At 34.1% G+C, this 24,056-nt stretch overlaps 1 protein-coding gene across 3 annotated transcripts in view; it reads left to right on the forward strand.

The window, feature by feature from the left end:
- The window catches only part of SCN9A (sodium voltage-gated channel alpha subunit 9), a 207,614-nt gene that overhangs the window by 169,081 nt on the left and 14,477 nt on the right, over positions 1-24,056 (forward strand). For all 3 annotated transcript variants that reach the window (XM_010365299.2, XM_010365298.2, XM_030917073.1), the window contains 4 exons: positions 2,018-2,140; positions 6,441-6,722; positions 7,672-7,725; positions 8,683-8,820. In XM_010365299.2, coding sequence (XP_010363601.2) covers positions 2,018-2,140; positions 6,441-6,722; positions 7,672-7,725; positions 8,683-8,820 — 597 coding nt within the window. The remainder of the gene's footprint in view (positions 1-2,017; positions 2,141-6,440; positions 6,723-7,671; positions 7,726-8,682; positions 8,821-24,056) is intronic.

A 24,056-nucleotide genomic window follows, 5' to 3' on the forward strand; every position in this document is an offset into this window, starting at 1 on the left:
CAGGTTTCAGAACTACGTATATTATTTACTACTCAGAGAATGGACTCGTCTGATTTCTGCAGGCTTCTGGGTTATTTGAAACTTGATTAAATAGTGTTCAGCAGTGCAGGCACATATTTGTATATATACACATGTGTTTATAGAAAGATATGAATATATATGCATATATATTCTCAGTTACAAACTATACCCTGGTCTTCTTAATAATATACATATATTCCATGTCATAAAACTCACTTAACAGTGGCTTGGAGAACAGACCTATCCATATTTTAGGGGCTGTATCGATTATAACAGACATGTCTTAGTCTACCTTTTATTGCTGTAACTGAATACCTGAGACTGGGTAAAGTATTCATTAAAGAAATTTATTTCTTAAAGCTCTGGAAGCTGGGAAGTCTAAGGTGGAGGGTCCACATCTAATGAGAACTTTCTTGCTGGTGGGGACACTGGAGAGTCCTAAGGCAGCATAGGGCATCACATGGTGAGGGATGTTCACTGACAGCCAAACTGGGTTTTATAATAAACCCACTTTTGTGATATCTAACTCACTCCCATGATAACCCATTAAGCCCTTACTCCATATTCCGTTCGTGAAGGCAGAGCCTTTATGATCTCATCACCTTTTAAAGGCTCTGCCTCTTAATACTGTTACATTGGGAATTAAGTTTCAACATGAGTTTCAGAAGGGACAAACATTCAAACCACAGCAAAACATTTTAAAATTTTGTATTTTTTCTGATTAAAGAGGGAGCATACATATTTTCAAGTGTTCTTAAGTGGAAAATAATGGATGTGAATGACTGGGCAAATTTAAGAGTGGCATGAGGAGCAATTTATTCTGCTAAATATATAGCTTAAGGAATTAAAGCAGTATTACATTTAGTGAGACATTTGGAAATACTACACGAGGACAAGTATTTTAAAACACCTCCTGCTTCATAAATCAGTTTACCTGTCTCTGATGGTAACAGCAATGAACTTGTTGTGAACAATGACTTTTTCTACTCCTGAAATAGATAAATATATAAAAAGTTGGCTCCCATGTGTTCCTATTCTTCCCTTGAAAACTTGAATCTCTCAGTCACTAACTTAATTCGTAATGAAGAACTGCATTCCAGACATTTTTCTTAGACATCGTGTCCTGCTACACAGGATGTGAGGCAAATGAATATTTTCCATGGAACTAATTCAGAGAGTAAATGCATTTATAGATCCAGATCTAAGTTCATTGAGGAGCTCATTGCTTTGTAACTAAAATGTGTATTGATTGTATTGCTGTTCATGTTCTTTCTTAAGATAATTTACGGTAAGAACTCAAATTTCTTTTGGATACTGGTTATGGTAATTGTGGCTGATCTATCTAACATGGTGAAGTTCTTATTATATCTATATTGATTGTTTAGCCAATGAGATCAGCTACTCTCATTCTCTCTTCAGTACAATTGTGATTTTTCTCCCATGAAAAATTATTTGGTAGATCTTTGGTGCCAATCCTGAGAAACTGTAGGGCAGAAGCAATCTCGTTGAGAATTTGCCCCAACTCAAAATCATGAGTCTACAAAATGTTTTTTAACAAGATGTATACCAAGGCAACGATTTAGTTGAGTGAATACCACACTTTTAGGGCTTAGCTTCAGAATCACACACTTCATTTTGACCTGAGTTTTATAATTAAAATGTTGACCATTGTTCTAATGAAATCTTTAGATTTAATAAGCAATTACAAAACAATTGATTACAAAAGTGTGAAAAGCATATGCATGATTTCTACTCAAATAGAATAAACAACTTACTTTGCTTACATTATTTCTTCTTATTTTGGTTAACCTTCTTTTAAATCTATTTCCTTACAGAAACATCCACCTTACCCTGTTTTTAGGCATTGACTACACAACTCCATATATAAAATCTTATTGTTCCTGTTGAGTTGCTTTTAGTGAGTTTGAAAATTGACTTTTTCCTTTTATGCTTCATCATTTTATTGACATAATTAATGAAAATGCTATTTTTATAGGTTTCTTTGGTTACTTTAGTGGCAAACACTCTTGGCTACTCAGATCTTGGCCCCGTTAAATCTCTTCGGACGCTGAGAGCTTTAAGACCTCTAAGAGCCTTATCTAGATTTGAAGGAATGAGGGTAAGAAAATACTAAACTTTATAATATTCTTATTTTTTTAATGGGGTTTAAAATATAAAAAAATGGGTGTGTAGAAATTATGAGTGGTTTCTATTTACATAAATATGTGGGCTGTTTATGTGAGTGTACGTACATATACATATATATGTATGCATATATGTATACATTATGTATATAATAGTATGCATATGTATACTATATATACTATGCATTTACATACTATATACAGTATGCATATATACTATATATACTATGCATATATGGTATATATGTGCATATGATATATACTAATAGTACACATATGCATGTTACATATACTAATAGTATATATGCATATTATATATGCTAATGGCATATATATGCATACTAATATATAAATGCTAATTATAGCATTAATTAAATAGTATATTACTAAAAATAGTATAATACTAATTAGTATATACTAGTATATATATACAAAATATGAAATACTATATATAAAATATGCATATATAGTATATGTATATATAGTAGTTACTGTACATATTAGTGTATATATATGCATACTATATATACATATATACACACACAGTATTTCAGCACATATTGTTTAACAAGGGAATAAGTTAATCACAGTAATCCTGCCTTTATCTAATATTGTCAAGCGAGAGGATGATCCAAATGAGTGACTTTTTCCATGTTAAATGGAAATCTTCCCTGTGCTAGGAAGTCCCAGTGAAAGGGGAAACTATTAGTCCTAACATCATCTCTCATACATAAGTAATCAAGGACCTACTTATATCATGAGTTCAAATAATACTTGTTTAAGGAACTACCTGGGTAAGGAGCATTAGAAAAGATAGGGAAGTGAGACCACATCAGCCATCACATTTAATTTCACCTTTAAAATAACATTGCAAAGTAAGTGGAATTATAACTAAATTATATTTGAGAAAACTATAGGTCACAGAGTTTACTTAATTTGCACTTAGGCTGCAGAGTGCCTGAAAAGATACTCAATTAGCAGAGACAAACAAGTTATAATGAATAACAACTACCATAACCTAGCTTTAGGGATTGTATTAAACTAGCAACTTTGTAACACACATGAAGGACAACAACTTTATTTTCTGTAATTAGTCCATATCCTCATGTGTTGGTACTCTTCTAAGATTTCTTCCCCAGATTTATACCTGCTTTTTTATGCCTCTGTTCTGAAATGCTTCCCCTGCCCTGCCCTGACCTTAACCTGTCTATACAGCAAACACCTATCTGTCCTTTAAGGCTCAATTTAAAGTTGCCTTGTCTGTCCACCAGCAGACAAAACTGCGTATTCTCTCTCTGTTCAGACACCTAAAATCCTCATTATATTGTATTTTACTTATTTGTTTACTTAACTACCTCCCTACCTTACCATCTCTGAGCAATTTAACACGGAGATTAGTCTAGCTTACTGATATTTTAAGTGTGGTTTACTAACCAACTATTAGCATTATCTACAAACTTATTAAAAAGATGGGCGAATCATGAGGTCAGGAATTCGAGACCAGCCTGGCCAGTATGGTGAAACCCCATCTCTACTAAAGATACAAAAAATTACCTGGGCGTGGTGGTGCTCACCTATAGTCCCAGGTACTCCAGAGGCTGAGGCAGAAGAATTGCTTGAACCTGGGAGGCAGAGGATGCAGTGAATCGAGATCATGCAACTGCTGTCCAGCCTGGACAACAGAGCGAGACTCTGTATCAAAAAAAAAAAAAAAAAAAAAGGCAAATTCTTGGATCTCACCCCAGACCTACTGAGTCAGAAACTCCAGGATGGGGAAGAAATTTGGGTTTTAACCAGCTTCAAGTGAACATTAGAGATCTTTCAGCCTACTAAATCTTCACTGTTACCCCTACAAACCTAATTATGACTGAGATCTCTGCTATTTTAAGTATCCAGTGTATAATGGCTTCCAAGTATGTAAGAAAGAACATGATTATATAAAAAAAGTTCATAAGCACAATTCAAAAATATTCTATCTACAAGTTGAAAATTACAAGTTTCATTTTGTGCAGAAAGGTGGTATTAGAATTCATTGACTTAATTTTTTGAGCATTAATAGAATGCTACAATCTATCCAGAACTTTCCCCTACAAAATCACTTCCTTCAGTGACTAAGTCAGCCTATTACTTTACTCTGTTTGCACTTTGTTCTTTATCTGTATTACAGGTGAATTGGATGCACGAGAATAGTTTAGTATATTTTGAGGAACGAATGTCTATTTAGTTACATTTGTTAACCATGCAAAAAGAGATATTTCTTCATGCTGCAGGGCTATTTTGAAGGATAAATGAAATAATGAAATAATGCATTTGAGGCATATTGTAGTTAGCTTGTTTGAGTCCTTCGGCTCTTTAGCTTTCTCAACTGGCTTCTCATCAGACCAATATGTGCCTGTCTTTCTCAGAGACCCATGATTCCATCATTACTCACGTTTTTTAGAAAAACATTTTAAATACCAACTATGTGTCAGGTGTTGTGGTATAAAAAACACAGAGTACAGTGGTACACAGACCCCAGTCCCCAAAGAGTGAGTAGGGTCAATGGTTACAAGAGAGACAGACAAAGGCACATAATGATACAGGAATATACAGGAGGGAGTGGCTATCTGGGGAAGTCTGGGAAGACATCACAAGGAGGTGACATTTCAGACATTTCATGACTGAAGAGTAAGCCCCAAATCATAGGCAGATAGGCATTCAAGGCAGAGATACCACATGGTAGGGCAGCACAGAATAGAGTATGCAAGGTGTGCGTGGTCAGCGACTAGACAGATCAGTGTGCCTAGGTGATAAACGTAGCAGGGAGGGCAGCAGGAAATGAGCATGAAAAAGTAGACTCTGCTAGGAGGTGGCCACTTTGAACTTCATTCTCTATTCCTGTTCCTCCTAATCCTTTTTGAGGTCACATAGACTATAAGAATCTCATGAAAGCAAGAATTTTCTTTCCAGAAAGAGAGCACAACCATAATGTTTGTTATATAATTTCGTGCCCCCAGGGAACCTCTACAGGTCCATGAACTCCAGATAATCATTGCTCTGGACCAAAGGTCAACAAACCCCAGCCTGTTTTTTTCTTGGAACACATCCTTACCAGTTTGTTTATATGTGACCTATGACTACCATCGCAGAGTTGAATAGTTGCAACGGAGATATAACCCACAAAGCCTAAAAATATTTATAAAAATATTTGCAAACGTTCTCCCTAGATGATCTGATTAGTAGTCAGAGATCCTTAGTATTTCTCTATTTTAAAGCATCCTGAAAACCTGCTTAATACATTGCAGAAAAGAAGGATCCCAGTGCTACTTCCCTAACAGGTTAATCTTTAACACATTTTTACTTGAATGGGAACTCGAGCTGAAGTGTAGAAGACAGGTAGATTTTAAAGGATTAAGTAAATGAGAAAATCTGGAGAGTGTTAAATGCTACAGTAATTGCCCTGGAGAAAAACTGGAGTGGCAAGACACACTGGTGATCAATAGCAGTACAAATGCTGAAAAGCAGAAATAAAGAAAGGATTAAAGAAAAACTGTTCCTAATTTTTGCCTTAACTGAGGTCAGCACTATCTATATTTAGGCACAGGCTTACATATAAAGTATTTAGAGTAATAATAATAAATTTTAAAAGATTGCTCTTATTTTGTAGAACCAGCCAAATCTAAAGGATTCAAACCATTTAAAGACTCTCAATCCTTTTGTAGAGAAGAATGTCTCAAATAAAGAGAATAAGAAAATAAAATAACAAAATTGAATTGAAATGATGTCCAGTCATAATTCCACCTGATATACACCAATAGTTTCTCTATGGGGGAATCTTTAATGCTGATAATAATAGGATCATGAACACTTAAATGTATATAAATATATTTTTTTTCATTTATGTTTATAAATTTCTGTTTTTCCAGAGTATACAGATTTTACAAGTTTACCTTATCAATAACAGGTTTTGGTTTATTATTTTTATTTATTTTACATTTATTTAAGCTATTACACTATCTTATTTTGTCTTATAGTTTGCTAATAATTTTATTGCGTGATAGTCATGTAATTTGTAAGCCTGGTGATCACAGAGTTCATGTCTCATTTTGTCTTGCTTGGCACACTGCTGAGTGTAGAGTAGGCATTTAATAAACATGTGTCGGTTGGTTGGTTTGGTGTCTTAGATATTTAAGGGTGGCTTTTCTAATCTGTTTATGTCTTCATGGCATTTCTTTCATGTTGCCTATTTAACATCTTACTAATCCTAATCATTCTTTTCTTTCTTTTGAATACTAGGTGGTTGTGAATGCACTTATAGGAGCAATTCCTTCCATCATGAATGTGCTACTTGTGTGTCTTATATTCTGGCTGATATTCAGCATCATGGGAGTAAATTTGTTTGCTGGCAAGTTCTATGAGTGTATTAACACCACAGATGGGTCACGGTTTCCTGCAAGTCAAGTTCCAAATCGTTCTGAATGTTTTGCCCTTATGAATGTTAGTCAAAATGTGCGATGGAAAAACCTGAAAGTGAACTTTGATAATGTCGGACTTGGTTACCTATCTCTGCTTCAAGTTGTAAGTGTCACCTTTCATGAATGTTTGGTATTTTAATAGATATTGGACAAAGGATATAAGTTATTCTTTAAATAGTCTGTTAATTATAAATTGAAGATAAAATACTGTATGGTTTTTAAAACAGTGCCAGTCTTGACCAGGCTCGGTGGCTCATGCCTGTAATCTCTTCACTTTGGGAGGCCAAGGTGGGCAGATCACGAAGTCAGGAGTTTGAGACCAGTCTGACCAACATAGTGAAACCCCATCTCTACTAAAAATACAAAAAATTAGCCGGGTGTGGTGGTAGGCTCCTGTAATCCTACCTACGTGGGAAGCTGAGGCAGGAGAATCGCATGAACCCGGGAGGTGGAGGTTGCAGTGGGCCAAGATCACGCCACTGCATTCCAGCCTGGGCTACAGAGCGAGACTCCATCTCAAAAAAAAAGTGCTGGTCTTTCCTAGAACATGTTCCTATATGAATAAGCAGCACAGGTTCTGTTGCATTTGAGTTATTAATTTATAATTGACTCTTTGGTGTCATGTGGACTCCCATCTAGCACCATTCAAATATTTCTTCAGAAATAAACATTTTTGGACTTCCTGCTTCACATTATGAAGGGATGAGAGGAACTTCCCACAGGCGTGGAGAACCCTTAAAACAATGGAGAAAAGATGTTTCCTGTCTTATTCATAAAATTTCCCTTCACCTTTAAAAAATGAAAGGTTACATGCAAAATTCACAGGCAAATGTAACAATTTGGAAATAATTAACTAGAACTAAGATTTAGCATGTTACTTGGGAATATGTCCTTTTTAAAAAAAATCTTTATATTAAATGGACATGTTGAATACAGCAAAACTTACTAGTATTGCTTAATAATTGTGGTAACATTAAACAGATAAAACTATGTTTATGGCTATTTTAGAATATGAGTTTAACATTCAGACTCTATTAATATTATTCTTAAAGGCAACATTTAAGGGATGGACCATTATTATGTATGCAGCAGTGGATTCCGTTAATGTAAGTATTGATTATCTTAGCACTAAACTTTATTTTCACAAGCTTCTGAGTTTATTTCAGTGATTTCCAAACTATAACTTCATGAAGCCCTTGGGACTCACATAGACAATGAAGAACATCCACCTGATAGTAGCCTAGTGGTTGTGAGTACAGCAGTTGGAGGACATAGAGCCCGATTCAAATTTTAGGTGTACCACATCATCCAAGCTCTACAGCTGACTTTGGGCAAATTACCGTACCTTCTTGAGACTTAGTTTGTTTGTCTAATCTATAATTGAATGAATCTATCCTTTGTCTAATAAATGTCTATAATCATCCAATGCCTACTCCGTAGTATTGTGAGGACCCAGCAAGAAAATAGAAGCAGAGCACTTAGTGCAGGCTGGCATTACTAAATGCTCAGTAAAAATATCTGCTTATCAAATAAAAATAATTATAATGTATAACTTTTACTCTTTTTACATTTTAAAACACCTTGGATGAGTTTATGCGAAATAAGTTCCATGCTAAGAAACTTTAATGATTACTCCCTAGGTAACAGTTTTACAAAATCTAATAAAGACATATTTGGAATCAAATGAAAATATATGGCAAAATTTATATAAATATGATAATGTCTCATTTATAGTACTTTTAGAAATAACATATACACAGTATGTCACTTAGTTATTGAATTGTCCTACCAATATGAGCACAAGTATGCATATGATTAAGCCCTTTGTAGTTATTTGAAGATTATATTGTTTATTACATAAGTATGTAATAAGTTAAAGAAGTATGTAATGAATACACGTTGAATAAATTGTTGAGTGATTATGTTAAACCTCAACAATGCTGTAGCTCCTTAAATCCTGTTTACCTAGGATAGCACTGTTTGAATTACCTTGTCAAACCATGTGAAAAAGAAAATGAGGAATGTTATTGTCCATATAATGCTAACTTTTGTAAATTTTATAGGTAGACAAGCAGCCCAAATATGAATATAGCCTCTACATGTATATTTATTTTGTCATCTTTATCATCTTTGGGTCATTCTTCACTTTGAACTTGTTCATTGGTGTCATCATAGATAATTTCAACCAACAGAAAAAGAAGATAAGTATTTCAAATATTTTTCATTGCAATGAAAGGGATGAACAATTGTTTTCCAAAAAAGATAATGTAAAGTTTAATTTGATATCAATTCATGATTAGTTTTATTAGAACTTCATTTATTTTTCAAATAATTGACTAGTATACAATTATAAATATACTTAATCTCATTCATTTTTGCACAGAAAATTTTCTAAATAGTAGGTTCTGGCTAACCTATGATTTAGGTTAAACCCATAGTTTTTGAGCAATATATCAACTATTCTGTTTTTTCCAATGTTTCCTATAGAGGATTGAATATTTTTAAAAAATCAATACACTATTTATTCAAAACACATTTTATAAGTAGCTATTTATTTTATTCTGTGTGATACATATTGGGTTGAAGCTTGGGGGAGACCAACATAAGATATGGTTCTTGAGCTCAAGGAGTTTATATTGTAGCAGAATAATTAATACAAGTACTGAAAATTAAGATTTGATGAATACTGTAATTTGGGCAAACTTCTGAAATTTTTAATTAATTAATCTTCACATCAACTGTATTAGTTTCTTTGACCTGTGAGAACAGGATAATTCAAACCTGATGACTTAAAACAAGAGAAATGTATTCTCTCACACTTTTGGAGGTTAGAAGTCCAAATTCAAAGTGTCAGCAGGTCCATGTTCTCTTTAAAGCCTCTAAGGAAGTACATTTTATTGCATCTTCCAACTTCTGGTAGCCCAGGTGTTTCCTGGTTTATGGCAACAGAACTCCAATCTCTCCCTTTATAGTGACATGCCATTTTCCCTCTGCGTGTCTTTCTCCTCTACTAGTAAGGATGTCAGTCACACTGGATTAAGAGTCAACTCCACTCCAGTATGACTTAATCTTAATTACAACTTCAATGACATTATTTTCAAATAAGGTCACATTCTGAAGTGCTAAGGCTGAGGACTTATATGTACCTTCTTGGGGAACACAATTCAACCCATAACATAAATCACGAAAAGTATTATTACAGAGTCTCTTTCATAAATGAGGAAAGGTACAGAGAGATTAAGTGACTTGCCCAAGGTCATATATCGAATATGTGATGAAGGTTAGATAGAGTCAGTAGTAAATTCGATGTATCTTGTACTCTATTACTTTAGACTCTCTACTATGCTCTATCCCCAAATACTATAATAATGATAAATACAATAAGAAAAATTAGCAAGAACAAAAAATGTACATGACAGTTGGAGTAAAAATAGATGCTGCTATAGAATGGTTTATGAAATATGTGACAATTGAGAAGGCTTTGGAAGATGAGTAAGAAGATATGCAGCAACTGAGAGGCAAAAGAATGGCTAACCCACATGGAGGGAAACAGAAATGAGTGAGCAAATGAATTGTGTTGATAAAAGAGGCAGCAATTCAGGGGGGACAGCAATGCCTTCAGTTTTGAAGAAATTTAAGATTTGGAGAAATAGTAAAAGATGAGGTTTTTGACCTGCTTGAAAGTAGATATAAAAAGCCGTATTAGACCTTTTTTAGTAGCAGCTGGTGTTTCATTCATATATGTTGAGTAGGGAAGAACATGGAAGCAGGAGATTATGTTTATTAAGACTCAATGATATGTCAGATCCTGTATAAAATACTTCTAATGTAATCGTAGTCAAATTTTACAACAAATCCTAAAGACATAGTATCCTCATTTAACCTCTCAGAAAAATTTTCTTATTTGCACATGGCCTAACAGCTAAAAAGTAGTTTCATTATGGATCTAGCTCCAGAATTGCTTTTTCTAGAGTCTGAGACTGAGCTTTAAAAAAAATTAATCTAGCAGCGATGCCCAAAATGACTAGGGAAAGACCAAAGACTATTTCAGACCCTGCTTGACCTGCTACCTGGCCCGTACTTACTCTCCAAATTAGTGGCAATGGAGAATAGGAAATATGTTCCATTAAAACATTTTAGAAGGTAGAATCTACAGTATTGCTTGTGATTTGCAAGAGATAAAGGAATCTAACTGTGGAGTTCCTTGTCAACTAACTGAGATATTCTGGTTGTAGTACCACCTATACAAAAAGAGACCTTTGGAGACTAAATGGTAGAATTACAAGAGAATAATCATTTCGGGTACTGGCTTAGCATCTAAGAAGACAGATGTACATGTATCGAAATGTCATTAGTGTGTGTGATTGACTATTCACATGTAGACAAAAGTTTAGTAAATATTGCATTATTTATCCTGACATTTCCAAATACAGATGTTTATTTTTAAAGAGTTTTAAATCTCATGTTCCATTTTACATTTTATAAAGTATACCCTGATTTTCAATTAATTTTTCTCAACTTAAGCATTATATATACATACATGTAATATATAAGCACACACAAGTAATTCCTCAGTCTTCCTTGCATAGGATAAATTAAATGCATCTAGAAAGAGCAGAATGAGTATGAATAAAACAGCCAAAGCCCAATTGACTTTAATCTTCCTGCTTGTTAATGTTATTCTTACAACAACATTTCTACTGCAGGAAGTAAAATAGAATGGGTTGATACTATCACCACTAAAGTCAGGAAAGAGTTACTGATTTAGAAGCATCGAAAACTCATATCCCCTATCATTCTTCCAGTATTTCATCTTGAAATCTAAGTATAGCTTTTATTTTCTGACCTTTTCTGAATGATTTAGAATTTCTTTCCACTCTTCCCTGAAAAAACATGACCAACACTTCAATTAGTTAACACATGCTATTAGAAGTAGGTAGTAGATGCTTTGTGATGAACTCATTTATTCCATAGAAGAAAAAAAAATGAAAGTGATATCCTTTTCTTTGCCTTTCCAAATTTTAATTATTGTGGTAAGGACACTTAATATGAGATCTACCTGCTTAACACAATTTTTAAGTATACTATATATATTGTTAACTATAGGCATGAAGTACTACAGCAAGTCCATAGAACTTATTCATTTTGCATAATTGAAACTTTATTCCTGTTGAATAGCAATTCTCCATTTCACCATCCTTTCATGCCCTGGCAATCACCATTCTTCTCTCTGTTTCCATGAGTTTGACTATTTTAGTTACTTCATAGAAGTGGAATTATGAAATATTTTTTCTGTGACTTCATTTAGCATAAATTTCTCCAGGTTCATTCAAGTTGTTGCATATGGCAGGATTTCCTTCTTTGTAAGGCTGAATACTGTGTGTTTGCACGCACACACATGCAGGTATATAAATATCACATTTTCTATCCCATCATTCATCAATGGACATTTAGGTTGTTTTCGTATTTGGATATAATAAGTAGTACGGAAATGAACACAGAAGTGTGGACTCTGAAATCCTGAGTTCAAATTTTTAAAGTATGCTCAGATGTGGCATCGCTAGATCATATGGTAGTTATATTTTTAATTTTTTCAGGAAGTTTCATACTGTTTTCTATGGCAGCTACATCATTTTACATTCCAACAATATACAAGGGTTCTAATTTCTCCATATCCTTGCCAACACCTATTATCTTTTGATTTGGGTGGTTTTTGGTTTTATTTTTGGTAATAGCCATCCTAGCAGGTGTGAGATGATATCCCATTACAATTTCTGTCTGTTTGTTTGTTTGTTTGTTTTCGAAGGAGTCTCACTCTGTCACGAGGCTGGAGTGGAGTGGTGTGATCTTGGCTCACTGCAACCTCCGACTCCTGCCTCCCTCCCAAGTAGCTGGGGCTACAGGCACGTGCCACCATGCCCAGCTAATTTTTGTATTTTTAGTAGAGATGGGGTTTTACCGTGTTGGCCAGGATGGTCTTGATCTCCTGACCTCATGATCCACCCGCCTTGGCCTCCCAAAGTGCTGGGATAACAGGCATGAGCCACCGCACCCAGTCCTCATTACAGTTGTTATTTGAATTTTCTGATGATTAGTGATATTGAGCATCTTTTCATATATCTGTTGGCCATTTGTATGCCTTCTTAAGTTGTAGGAGTTCCTTATATATTTTGGATATTAACCATTTATTAGATGTATAGTTTGGAAATATTTTCTCCCATTCTGTAGGTTGCTTTTTCACCCTCTTGATTGCTTCCTTTTCTTTTTTACCAAAGCTTTTTAGTTTGATATGGTCTCGCTTGTCTATTTTTGCTTTTGTTGGTTGAATTTTTGAGTCATTTCCAATAAATCATTGTCAAGATCAGTATCATGAAGCTTTCCTGCTATGTTTTCTTCTAGGAGTTTTACAGTTTTCAGGTCTTAGGTTTAAATGTTTAATCTATTTTGAGTTGATTTTTGTGTATGGTATAAGAAAATAATTCAATTTTATTTTTTATATGTGAATATCCAGTTTTCCCAACATCATTTGTTGAGTGGCCTCTTTTCTATTGTGTATTCTTGGCACCCCTGTTGAATATGAGTTAACTATTTATGCATGGGTTTATTTCTGGGATCTCTATCCTGTTTCATTGGCCCATATATTTGTTTTATGCCAGGACCATGCTGTTTTAATTGTTGTAGCTTTGTTATATATTTTGAAATTAGGGGCCAGGCACGGTGGCTCAAGCCTGTAATCCCAGCACTTTGGGAGGCCGAGACGGGCGGATCACGAAGTCAGGAGCTCGAGACCATCCTGGCTAATACGGTGAAACCCCGTCTCTACTGAAAAATACGAAAAAAAACTAGCCGGGCGACGAGGCGGGCGCCTGTAGTCCCAGCTACTCAGGAGGCTGAGGCAGGAGAATGGCGTAAACCCGGGAGGCGGAGCTTGCAGTGAGCTGAGATCCGGCCAGTGCACTCCAACCTGGGCGGCAGAGCAAGACTCCGTCTCAAAAAAAAAAAAAAAAAAAAAAAGAAATTAGGACCTGTGGGGACTGGGTGCAGTGGCTCATGCTTATAATTGCAGCAACTGGGGAGGCTAAGACTGGAGGATCACTTGTGGCCAAGAGTTTGAGACCAGCCTGGGAAAGATAGAAAGACTCCTTCTCTATGAAGATATTTAAAAATTAGCCAGGCATGATGGCACACACCTATACTCCTAGCTACTTAGGAGCCTAAGGTGGGAGGATCACTCAAGCCCAAGAATATGAGGCTGCAGTGAGCTATGATCATGCCACTGCACTCTGGCCTGGGCAACAGGGTGAGATCTTGTGTCTCAGTAAATAAATAAATAAATAAATAAATAAATAAATAAATAAATAATAAATGAGAAAATGTGATTCATCCATTTTGTTCTTTTTTCTTAAGATTGCTTTGGCTATTCAGAGTCTTTTGTAGTTTCATGTGAATTTTAGGATTTTTTTTAATTTTAGTAAATAATGCTGTTGGGATTTTGATATGGACTGTATTGAATTCACAGATCAATTAGGGTAGTGTGGGCATTTTAACAATATTAAGTCATTTAATTCATGAGTACCAGATCTTTCTATTTATTTGTGTCTTCTTTAATTTCTTTCATGAACATTTTATAGTTTTCAGTGCATACATTTTCAATGCCTTAGTTAAGCCTATCCTAAGTATTTTATTTATTTTGATGCTATCATAAATGGGATTTCTTTCTTAATTTTCTTTTCAGATTATTGCTAGTGTATAGAAACACAGGTGATTTTTGCATGTTGATTTTATGTCCTTTAACATTTGGTAAATTTGTTTATTAGTTCTAACAGATTTTCCTGACATGTGGAGTCTTTAGGGTATTCTCCATATAAGATAATGTCATCTGTAAGCACTTTTTTCTTTCAGGTTGGGATGTCTTTTGCTTGTTTTTCTTGCCTAATTTCTCTGGCTAGGACTTTTAGTACTGTATTAAATACAAGTGGCAAGAGTAGGCATATTTGTCTTATTCCTGATCTTACAGGAAAGTTTTTTAGGTTTTCACCATTGAATATGATGTTAGCTGTGGGATTTTCATGTAGTCTTTGTTATCATGAGGTAAATTTCCTCTGTTCTCATCCATTTGTGCTAATATAACAGAATATCACAGACTGGGTAATTTATTATGATCACAAACCTTATGGGATCACAGTACTGGAGGATGGAAAATTCATGATTGAGGGGCTGGTGAGGTCTTATTTGTTGTGTCATAACATGCTGTAAGGTATCACATGGCACAAAGAGAGAATAAGTGAGAAAAGGGGGCAGTACCTGCCTGTTTATAATGAACCCAATCCTGAGATAACAGCATTAATGCATTTAAAAGGGTAAAATTCTCATAACTTAAACACCTCTTAAAGGTCCCACTTCCCAATTCTGTCACAATGTCAATTGCAACATGAGTTTTGGAGGGGACAAACGTTCAAGTTATAGCAACTTCTATACCTAGCTTTTGTTTTCTTTTTTAGCTTTTACCATGAAAGGGTGTTGAAATTTGTCAAATGCTTCTTCTGAATCTCTTTTGGTGATCATGTGATTTTTATCCTTCTCAGATCATGTGGTGTATCACATTATTTGATCTGCATATGTTGAATCATCCTTGCTTGCTATCGTAAATGGGATTTCTTTCTTAATTTTCTTTTCAGATTATTGTTAGTGTATAGAAACACAGTTGATTTTTGTATGTTGATTTTATATCCTTCAACATTTAGTAAATTTGTTGATTAGGAATAACTCCCACTTGGTCATAGTACATGATCATTTAATGAGCTGTTGCATTCAGTTTGCTAATATTTTGATGAAGTTATTTGCATCTATATTCATCAGGGATCTTGCCCTGTCGTATGCTTTTTTCTTTCTAAAAATTTGTTCATTTATAATTGACAAAAATTGTGTTTATGGGCTACAAAACAATGTTTTGATCTATATAAACATTGTAGAAAGATTCAATCATGCTAATTAACATAACCATCATGTCACCCACTTATCATTTTTTTGTGGTAAGAAAGTTAAAAAGCTATTCTTTTAGCAATTTTGAAATATACAATACATTAATTTTTTCATTTCCTAATGTGAAATCATTTCATTTCCTTTTTTGACTTTTATTTTAAGTTCAGGGGTACATGTACAGGATGTGCAGGCTTATTACATAGGTAAACGTGTCATGAGGGTTTGTTGTACAGATTATTTAATCACTGAGGTATTAATCCCAGTATGCATTGGTTATTTTTCCTGATCCTCTCCCTCCTCCCACCCTTCACCCTCCAATAGGCCCCAGTGTGTGTTGTTCCCTTTATGTGTCCATGTGTTCTCATCATTTAGCTCCCACTTATAAGTGAGAACATGTGGTATTTGGTTTTCTGTTGCTACCTTAGTTTGCTAATGAAAATTGCCTCCAGCTCCATTCATGTCCCTGCAAAGGATATGATCTCGTTCTTTTTAATGGCTGCATAGTATTACATGGTATATATTTACCACATTGTCTTTATCCAGTCTATCATTGATGGTCATTTGAGTTGATTCCATGTGACCATCTTTGCCCACTTTTTGCCATTGTGAATAGTGCTCCAATAAACATATGTGTGCATGTGTCTTTATAATAGAGCAATGTATTTCCTTTTAAGTATATACCCAGTAATGGGATTGCTGGGTTGAATGGTATTTCTGTCTTTAGGTTTTGAGGAATTGCCACAGAGTCTTCCATTATAGTTGAATTAATTTACACTCCCATCAACAGTGTGTAAGCATTCTTTTTTTCTCCACACCCTTGCCAGCATCTGTGATTTTTGGTCTTTTTAATCATAGCCATTCTGACTGGTGTAAGATGGTATCTCATTGTGGTTTTGATTTGCATTTCCCTAATGATCAGTGATGTTGAGATTTTTTCATATGCTTGTTGGTTGCATGTGTATCTTCTTTTCAGAAGTGTCTGTTCATGTCCTTTGCCCACTTTTTAACAACCATGGGGTTGTTTATTTCTTGTAAACTTGTTTAAGTTCCTTATAGATTCTGGATATTAGACCTTTGTCAGATGCATAGTCTGCAAACATTTTCTCCCATTCTGTAGAGCGTCTGCTTACACTGTTGATAGTTTCTTTTGCTGTACAGAAGCTCTTTAGTTTCATTAGATCCCATTTGTTAATTTTTGTTTTTGTTGCGGTTGCTTTTGGTGTCTTCATCATGCAATCTTTGCCCATGCCTATGTACTGAATGGCATTGCCTAGGTTGTCTTCCAGGGTTTTTACAGTTTTAGATTTTACATTTAAGTCTTTAATCCGTCTTGAGATTTATTCCTCTACTCTAAATGAAAACTGTACATCCTTTGATCAACATTTCTCCTTTCTCCACATCCTCTTCCTCCAGTCCTATGATAACCACCTTTCTACCCTGTTTCTGTGATGTTGACTTTTTAAAATTTTACATGTAAGTGAGATCATACGATATTTATCTTTCTGTACCTGGCTACTTTTGCTTAGCATAACTTTTGCTTATCCTTTAGTTGCATTCATGTTGGGATGAATGACAAAATTTGTTCTTTCGAAGTTTTGTATAGCAGTCCACTGTGTATACCTATCACATTTTCTTTATTCATTCACCTGTTGATGGGTTATAGGTTGTGTCTGTGGGTTAGTGCAAAAGTAATTGCAGTTTTTGCCACTATTTTAATTGCAGCAAAAGTAATGGTAAAAACTGCAATTACATTTGCAGCAACCTAATATGTCTTGGTTCTCGTAAATAATGCTGAAATGAACACGGGAGTGCAGGTATAACTTTGACATAATGATTTTAATTCCTCTAAAGGAATTAAATATATACCACTATGTATCTAGAAGTGGAATTGCTGAATTATATGGTAATTGTATTTGTTTTTGGAACTTCCATGCTATTTTTCTCAAACAGCTGTAGTAATTTATATTTTCACTAACAATGTATAAGGGTTCCTTTTTCTCCACATCATCATCAACACTTTTTATCATTTGTCTTTTTGATAACAGCCATTCTAAGAGGTGTGAGGTAATATTTCATTGGGATTTTAATTTGCATTTTCCTGATGATCAGAGATGTTGAGTATTTTTTAATATATCTATTGGCCATTCATATATCTTCTTTTAAGAAAACTGTCTGTTCAGATTATTTGCCCATTCTTCAATTGGGCTATTGATTTTCTAGGTGTTGAGTTGTTTGATTTTCTTGCATATGTTAGATATTAGCCCTTTATCAGATGTATGGTTTACAGATATTTTATTTCAATCCATGAGCTCTCTCTCTCCACTCTGTTAATTGTTTTGTTTGCTGTAAAGAACATTTTTAGTTTGATCTAATCCAACTTGTCTCTCATTATCTTTTGTTACCTGTGCTTTGAGAGTCCTAGCCAAGAAATCCTTGCCCAGACAAAAGTCATAGAGCTTTTCTTTTATGTTTTCTTCTAGTAGCATTATAGTTTCATTTCTTATATTTAACACTTTTACTTGTTTGGATTTTTTTAAAATGTGGTATGATAAAAGGGTCCAACTTCATGCTTTCGCATAAGGAATATTCAGTTTTCCCGACACCATTTATTGAAGAGATCGCCCTTTCCCTCATTGTTTATTCTTTGCACCTTTGTTGAAAATCAATTGACTATAAATAATTGGGTTTATTTCTGGGCTTTTTCTCCTGTTCCATTAGCCAATATATCTGTGTGTATGCCAATACCATAGCTTTATATTTTGAAATGAGAGAGTATTGTACCTCCAGCTTTGTTCTTTTTGCTCAGATTGCTTTGGCCATTTGGCATCTTTTTTATGTTATTCAAATTTTAGCATTTTTGACTATTTCTGTGAAAACTGACATTAGAATTTTGATAGAGATTACATTCATTTTAACAATATTAGTTCTTCCAACACATGAACATGAAATATATTACAATTGATATGTGTCTTCCTCAGTTTTTTTTTTTTTTTTTTTTTTTAAATCAAGGTATAGTTTTCAGTGTACAGATCTTTGACCTTCCTGGTTAAATTTACTTCGAAGTATTTTATTTATTTATTTTGATGCTGTTTTAAATAGGATTAATTTCTTAATTTCTTTGTTGGATACCTCATTGTTAATGTATAGAAATGTTACTGATTTTTCTATGTTGATTTTGCAAAACTGCACGTTACTGAATTTATGTATCAGTTTTAACAGTTCTCTGTAGAGTGTTCAGGGTTTTCTACATATAAGATCATGTCATTAGCAAACAGAGATAATTTTATTTCTTGTTTTCTTACATGGATGTCTTTTATTTCTTTTTCTTGCCTAATTGCTAAGGATGGGACTTCTAGTACTATGTCAAAAAGAAGTAGTAACAGTCGATATCCTTGTCTTGTTCCTGATCTTAGAAGAAAAGCTCCCAACTTTTCACAGTTTTTGTATAATGTCAGCTGTGGGCTTGTCATATATGGCTTTATGTTGTTAAGGTACATTCCTAACATATCTATTTTTTGAGATTTTCTTATGAGCATATGCTAGATTTTATCAAATGCTTTGTCTACATCTAGTAAGATGATCATATGATGTTTGTTCTTATTTTGTTAATGTAGCATATCACATTTATTGATTTATGCATGTTTAACCGTTTTTGCATCTCTCAGATAAATCTCAAATAATCATGGTGAATGATTTTTTAAGTGTGCTAGGGAATTCAGTTTGCTAATATTTTATTGAGGATTTTTGGATCTATGTTCATCAAGAATATGGGCCTACAGTTTTCTTTTCTGGTAGCATACTCTTATGGTTTTCATATCAGTGTAATGCTGTCCTCATAAAATGAGTTTGATCTCCTCTTCAATTTTTGGAAGAATTTGAGAAGAATTCATATTACTTCTTTAAATAGAATTCACCAATGACCTTTTCCTTTTTCGTTTTTTTTTTTTTTTTGATTGGAGACTTAATTTGTTACTGATCTATTTTCTTTATCCAGTATTGGCTTGTTCAAATGTAATATTTCTTGCTGATTTAGTCTTGGTAGGTTGCATGTTTCTAAAGATTAGTTCATTTCTTCTAGGTTATTCAGTTTGATGGTGTATGGTTGTTCACAGTAATAGTTTATGATTCCTTGTATGTATGTGTTATCAGTGTTAGTCTCCCTTCTTTCATTTCAGATATTGTTTGAGTTGTCTTTTTTCCCTTTGTTAGTCTAGTTAAAGGTTTTTCAATTTTCTTTTTTCAAAAAAACAACTTTTTAGTATTTGCTTTGTTTATTTCTATCCTTATCTTTGTTATTTTCTTCCTTCTGCAAAGTTTGGGGATATTTTGTTCTTCTTTTTCTAATCTCTAAGATGTAATATTAGGTTGTTTATTTGAGATTATCCTTCTTTCTTTAATGTAGGCAATTATTACTATAAATTTTTCTCTCAGTACTTCTTTTTCTACATTCCATACTATTTGTTATCTTGTGTTTTCATTGTCATTGATCTTAAAATATTTTCTGCTTTTGCATATAATTTCCTCTTTGACCCATTGGCTGTTCAGGAGCATGTTATTTAATTTCCACATAATTATGAGTTGTTCAAGGTTATTCTCTTATTGACTTCTAGTTTCATGCCATCATGAACAGTAAAGGTACTCGATATGATTTTAATCTTCCTAAATTTGTTAAAGCTTGTTTTGTGGCCTAACATGTGATCTATCCTGGAGAGTGTTTCATGTGATTTGAGAAGAATATGTATTTTGTTGCTGTTGAATGAACTCTGCTATAAATATCTATTAGGTCCATTGGATTAAAGTGTAGTTCATGCCTTCCTCTAACGAGAGACTGCAGAAATTATGTCAGGAGCAAGCCAGTAAAGAAGTCACTCTCCTATTCTTGGTGGTAGAGACCTTCCACCTTTTTTAAAAGAAAGATTATAGAATTGGGATTGTCTCTGTAGGAAGCCAGGGAAGAAGGCATGGGGAATGCTATTCCTCTTGTTTAGGCTGAAGAAGGTTTATTCTTCATTTGCTATGTAGATTTCCAAGTACTGGAAGAGGCCAGAACCACAGGGAGCGGCTGGAAAATGTGCAGCCTAATGGTTTCTATGGGGAAGTTGGAAAATGGTCTGATCCCAGGAATTAAAGCTTCTGAGAGGGCTCAGTCAGTTCAATACCCCCCATTGTTCTTTGTACTTCAGAGAAAACTCCAGTGGCTTATCTCTGCCATTTTACAAGCATGGTGATCTAAAAGCCAAACTCTGTTGCAGGGACTATAAAAGTTGGGTTCTACAAAATGGAAAACTAAGGCACTTATGAAGATGATTGTATAATATAGTTCACATCTTCTCTCTTTCCACTCTAGAAAAATCATTCCCTAGAAATAAATACGTTTCCTCAAATTAAAAAAAAAAAAAAAAAAAAAAAGGTTGGGTTCTATATGTGTGCTATAGCTTCTCAATCCTTGGGAAGTAGCTGCAAATTCAGGTTTCTTCCTAAATGTAAGGCACTGTGCTCAGGGTGGGGTTAGTGCATGAGTGTCTTTCCACTTTTTCTACCCATTTTGATATGGATATTTTCTGTCCTCTGGTGTGTATGAGTTTTTCTACTGGATTATGGGTTTCTCTGCAGAGAACTGATCCATATGTATGTAGATGTTTACTTGGTATGTCCATGAGATAAAAAATAGTCATAAGCCTCCTATTCCACAATGTTGTTAAGTCACTTCCTTCAAAAGTTGTAATTTTCTTTTCTTATGGTGTCTTTGGCTTTGGTATGAGAGTAATTCTGGCCCCATAAAATGACTTTCGAAGTGTTCTCTCCTCTTCAAATTTTTAAGAGTTTGAGAAGAATTAATGTAGATTCTTCTTTAAATGTTTGGTTAGACTTCTCCTGTGAAGCCATCTGGTCCTGTACATTTCTTTTTTGGGAGTTACTATTATTATTATTATTGGTTCAATTTGTCTATTCAGTTATTCTATTTCACATGATTCAGTACTCTTTGTTTGTATGTTTCTGGAATTTACCTATTTCTTCTAAGTTATCCAATTTGTTGGTGTATAATTATTCATGGTAGTCTCTTTGATCCTTCTTATTCCCATAAAATCAGTTGTAATTTTTCCTCTTTCATCTCTGGTTTTACATATTTGAGTCTTCTATCTTTTTTCTTAGTTATCCTGGCTACAGATTCATCTATTTTATCTTTCAAAAAAACCAACTCTTAGTTTTGTTGACTTTTTCTATTGCTTTTCTATTCTCTAGTTCACTTACTTAGCTCTAATGTTTATTATTTCCTTCCTTTTACTAATGTTGGGCTTAGTTTTTTCCTTTTCTAGTTCCTAGACATGTGAATCTATATTGTTTATATGAGATCTTTCTTTTTGTAATGTAGACATGTATCACTATAAGATTTGCTCTTATTACTGCTTTTGCTGCTTCTCATACATTTTAGAAATTGTGCTTTCATTTTTGTTTGTTTCAAGATACTTTTAAATTTTTCTATTGATTTTTTTTTCTTTGACCCATTGCTTTTTCAAGAGAGTGTTGTTTAATTTCCACATATTTGTGAATTTTTTGGTTTTCCTTCTATTACTGTCTTCTAGTTTCATTCCATTGTGGTCATAAAAGATATCTGGTATGATTTCAAACTTCTTACAGTTGTCAAAACTAACTTCATGACCTGATATGTGATCTATCCTGAGAATATTCTGTGTGCGCTTGAAAAGATGGTGTATTAAGATGCTGCTGGGTAGCATATCCTGTGTGTTTGTTATCCATTTGGTCTATAGCATTGTTCAAATCCACAGTTTGTTTATAGATTCCATGTCTGGCTGTTCTGTTCATTATTGCAAGTCAAGTATTGATATATCCTACTGTTATGGTATTGCTGTATGTTTATCCCTTCAAGTCTGTCAATGATTGCTTTATGTATTTACATGCTTTGATGATGGATTCACATATATTTATAATTGTTATATCTTCTTGATGAATTAACTCTTTTATCTTATTTAATGACCTACTTTGTCTCTTATGAGTTGTTTTTTTTTTTTTTTTTTTTTTTTTTTTTTACCTAAAGTCTATTTTGGCTGATATAATTATACTCAGTCCTCTGTGTCTATGGGTTTTACATCGTAGATTCAGTCAATGCTGATTGAAAACACTGTATTCATGGAATGTGAAATCCAGATACAGAGGGTCAAATTTTTTTATCCACAGGTCCTGCAGGGCTAACTGTGGACTTAAGCATCCTCAATTTTGGTATCCCTTGGGGTTCTGGAACCATGACCCTGTAGATACTAAAGGACAACTGTATAGCCCCATTACTCTCTTTTGGTTACCATTTGTACAGAATGTATCTTTTTTGACTGGGCACGGTGGCTCATACCTGTAATCCCAGCACTTTGGGAGGCCAAAGCAGGTGGATCGCAAGGTCAGGAGATCGAGACCATCCTGGCTAACATGGTGAAACCCCGTCTCTACTAAAATTACAAAAAAAAAAAAAAAAAAAAAAAAAATTAGCCAGGCGTGGTGGTGGGTGCCTGTAGTCCCAGCTACTCGGGAGGCTGAGGCAGGAGAATGGTGTGAACCTGGGAGGCAGAGCTTGCAGTGAGCTGAGATCGCACCACTGCACTCCAGCCTGGGTGACAGAGCGAGACTCTGTCTCAAAAGAAAAAAAAAAAGAAAGAAAGAAAAGAAAAAGAAAAACAGAATGTATCCTTTCTATCAATTAACTTTCAAACTATGTTTTCTTAAATTTGAAATGAGTATCTGGAAACAGCATATAACAGGATCTTCTTTTCATAAATCTATGCAGGCATTGTAGGTCTTTTCATTGGGAAGTTTAATCCATTTGTTTGAAATAATCATTGGTAGGTAAGGACTTACTATTGCCTTTTTGTTGAATTTTTCTGTTTTGTAGTTCCTTTTTCTATCTTTTTCTCTCTTGACTGTCTTCTTTTGTGATTGGTTGATATTTTACTGTGATATGCTATGATTTCTGATTTCTCTTTTCTATTTCTGTATTTTTACATGGATTTTCCTTGTGGTTATCATGAGGCAATCACAAATATCTTATAATAGTCTACTTTAAGCTGATAACTTAACTTAAATCATATACCAAAAATCTTTACTTTTAATACCTCCCTCACACTTTTTGTTATAAATGTCACAGTTTACATCTTTTTATAATGTGTTTCTACAAACATATTTTTATAATTTTAATTATTCTTAATTATTTTGACATTTAACTTTTATATTAGAATTATAAATGATTTACATAATACTATTAGAGTATTACAGTATTCTCTATTTGTCTATGTATTTACCTTTACTAGTGAGATTTGTACTTTCATATGCTCTTGTGTTGCTCCTTACCATGCTTTTGTTTCAACTTGAAGAACTCACTTCCGCATTTCCTATAAGATAAGTCTATTGGTGATGAACTCCCTCAGCATTTGTTTGTATGGGAAAGTCT

Source organism: Rhinopithecus roxellana, chromosome 14, assembly GCF_007565055.1.
Source record: "Rhinopithecus roxellana isolate Shanxi Qingling chromosome 14, ASM756505v1, whole genome shotgun sequence".
Classification (NCBI taxonomy): domain Eukaryota; kingdom Metazoa; phylum Chordata; class Mammalia; order Primates; family Cercopithecidae; genus Rhinopithecus; species Rhinopithecus roxellana.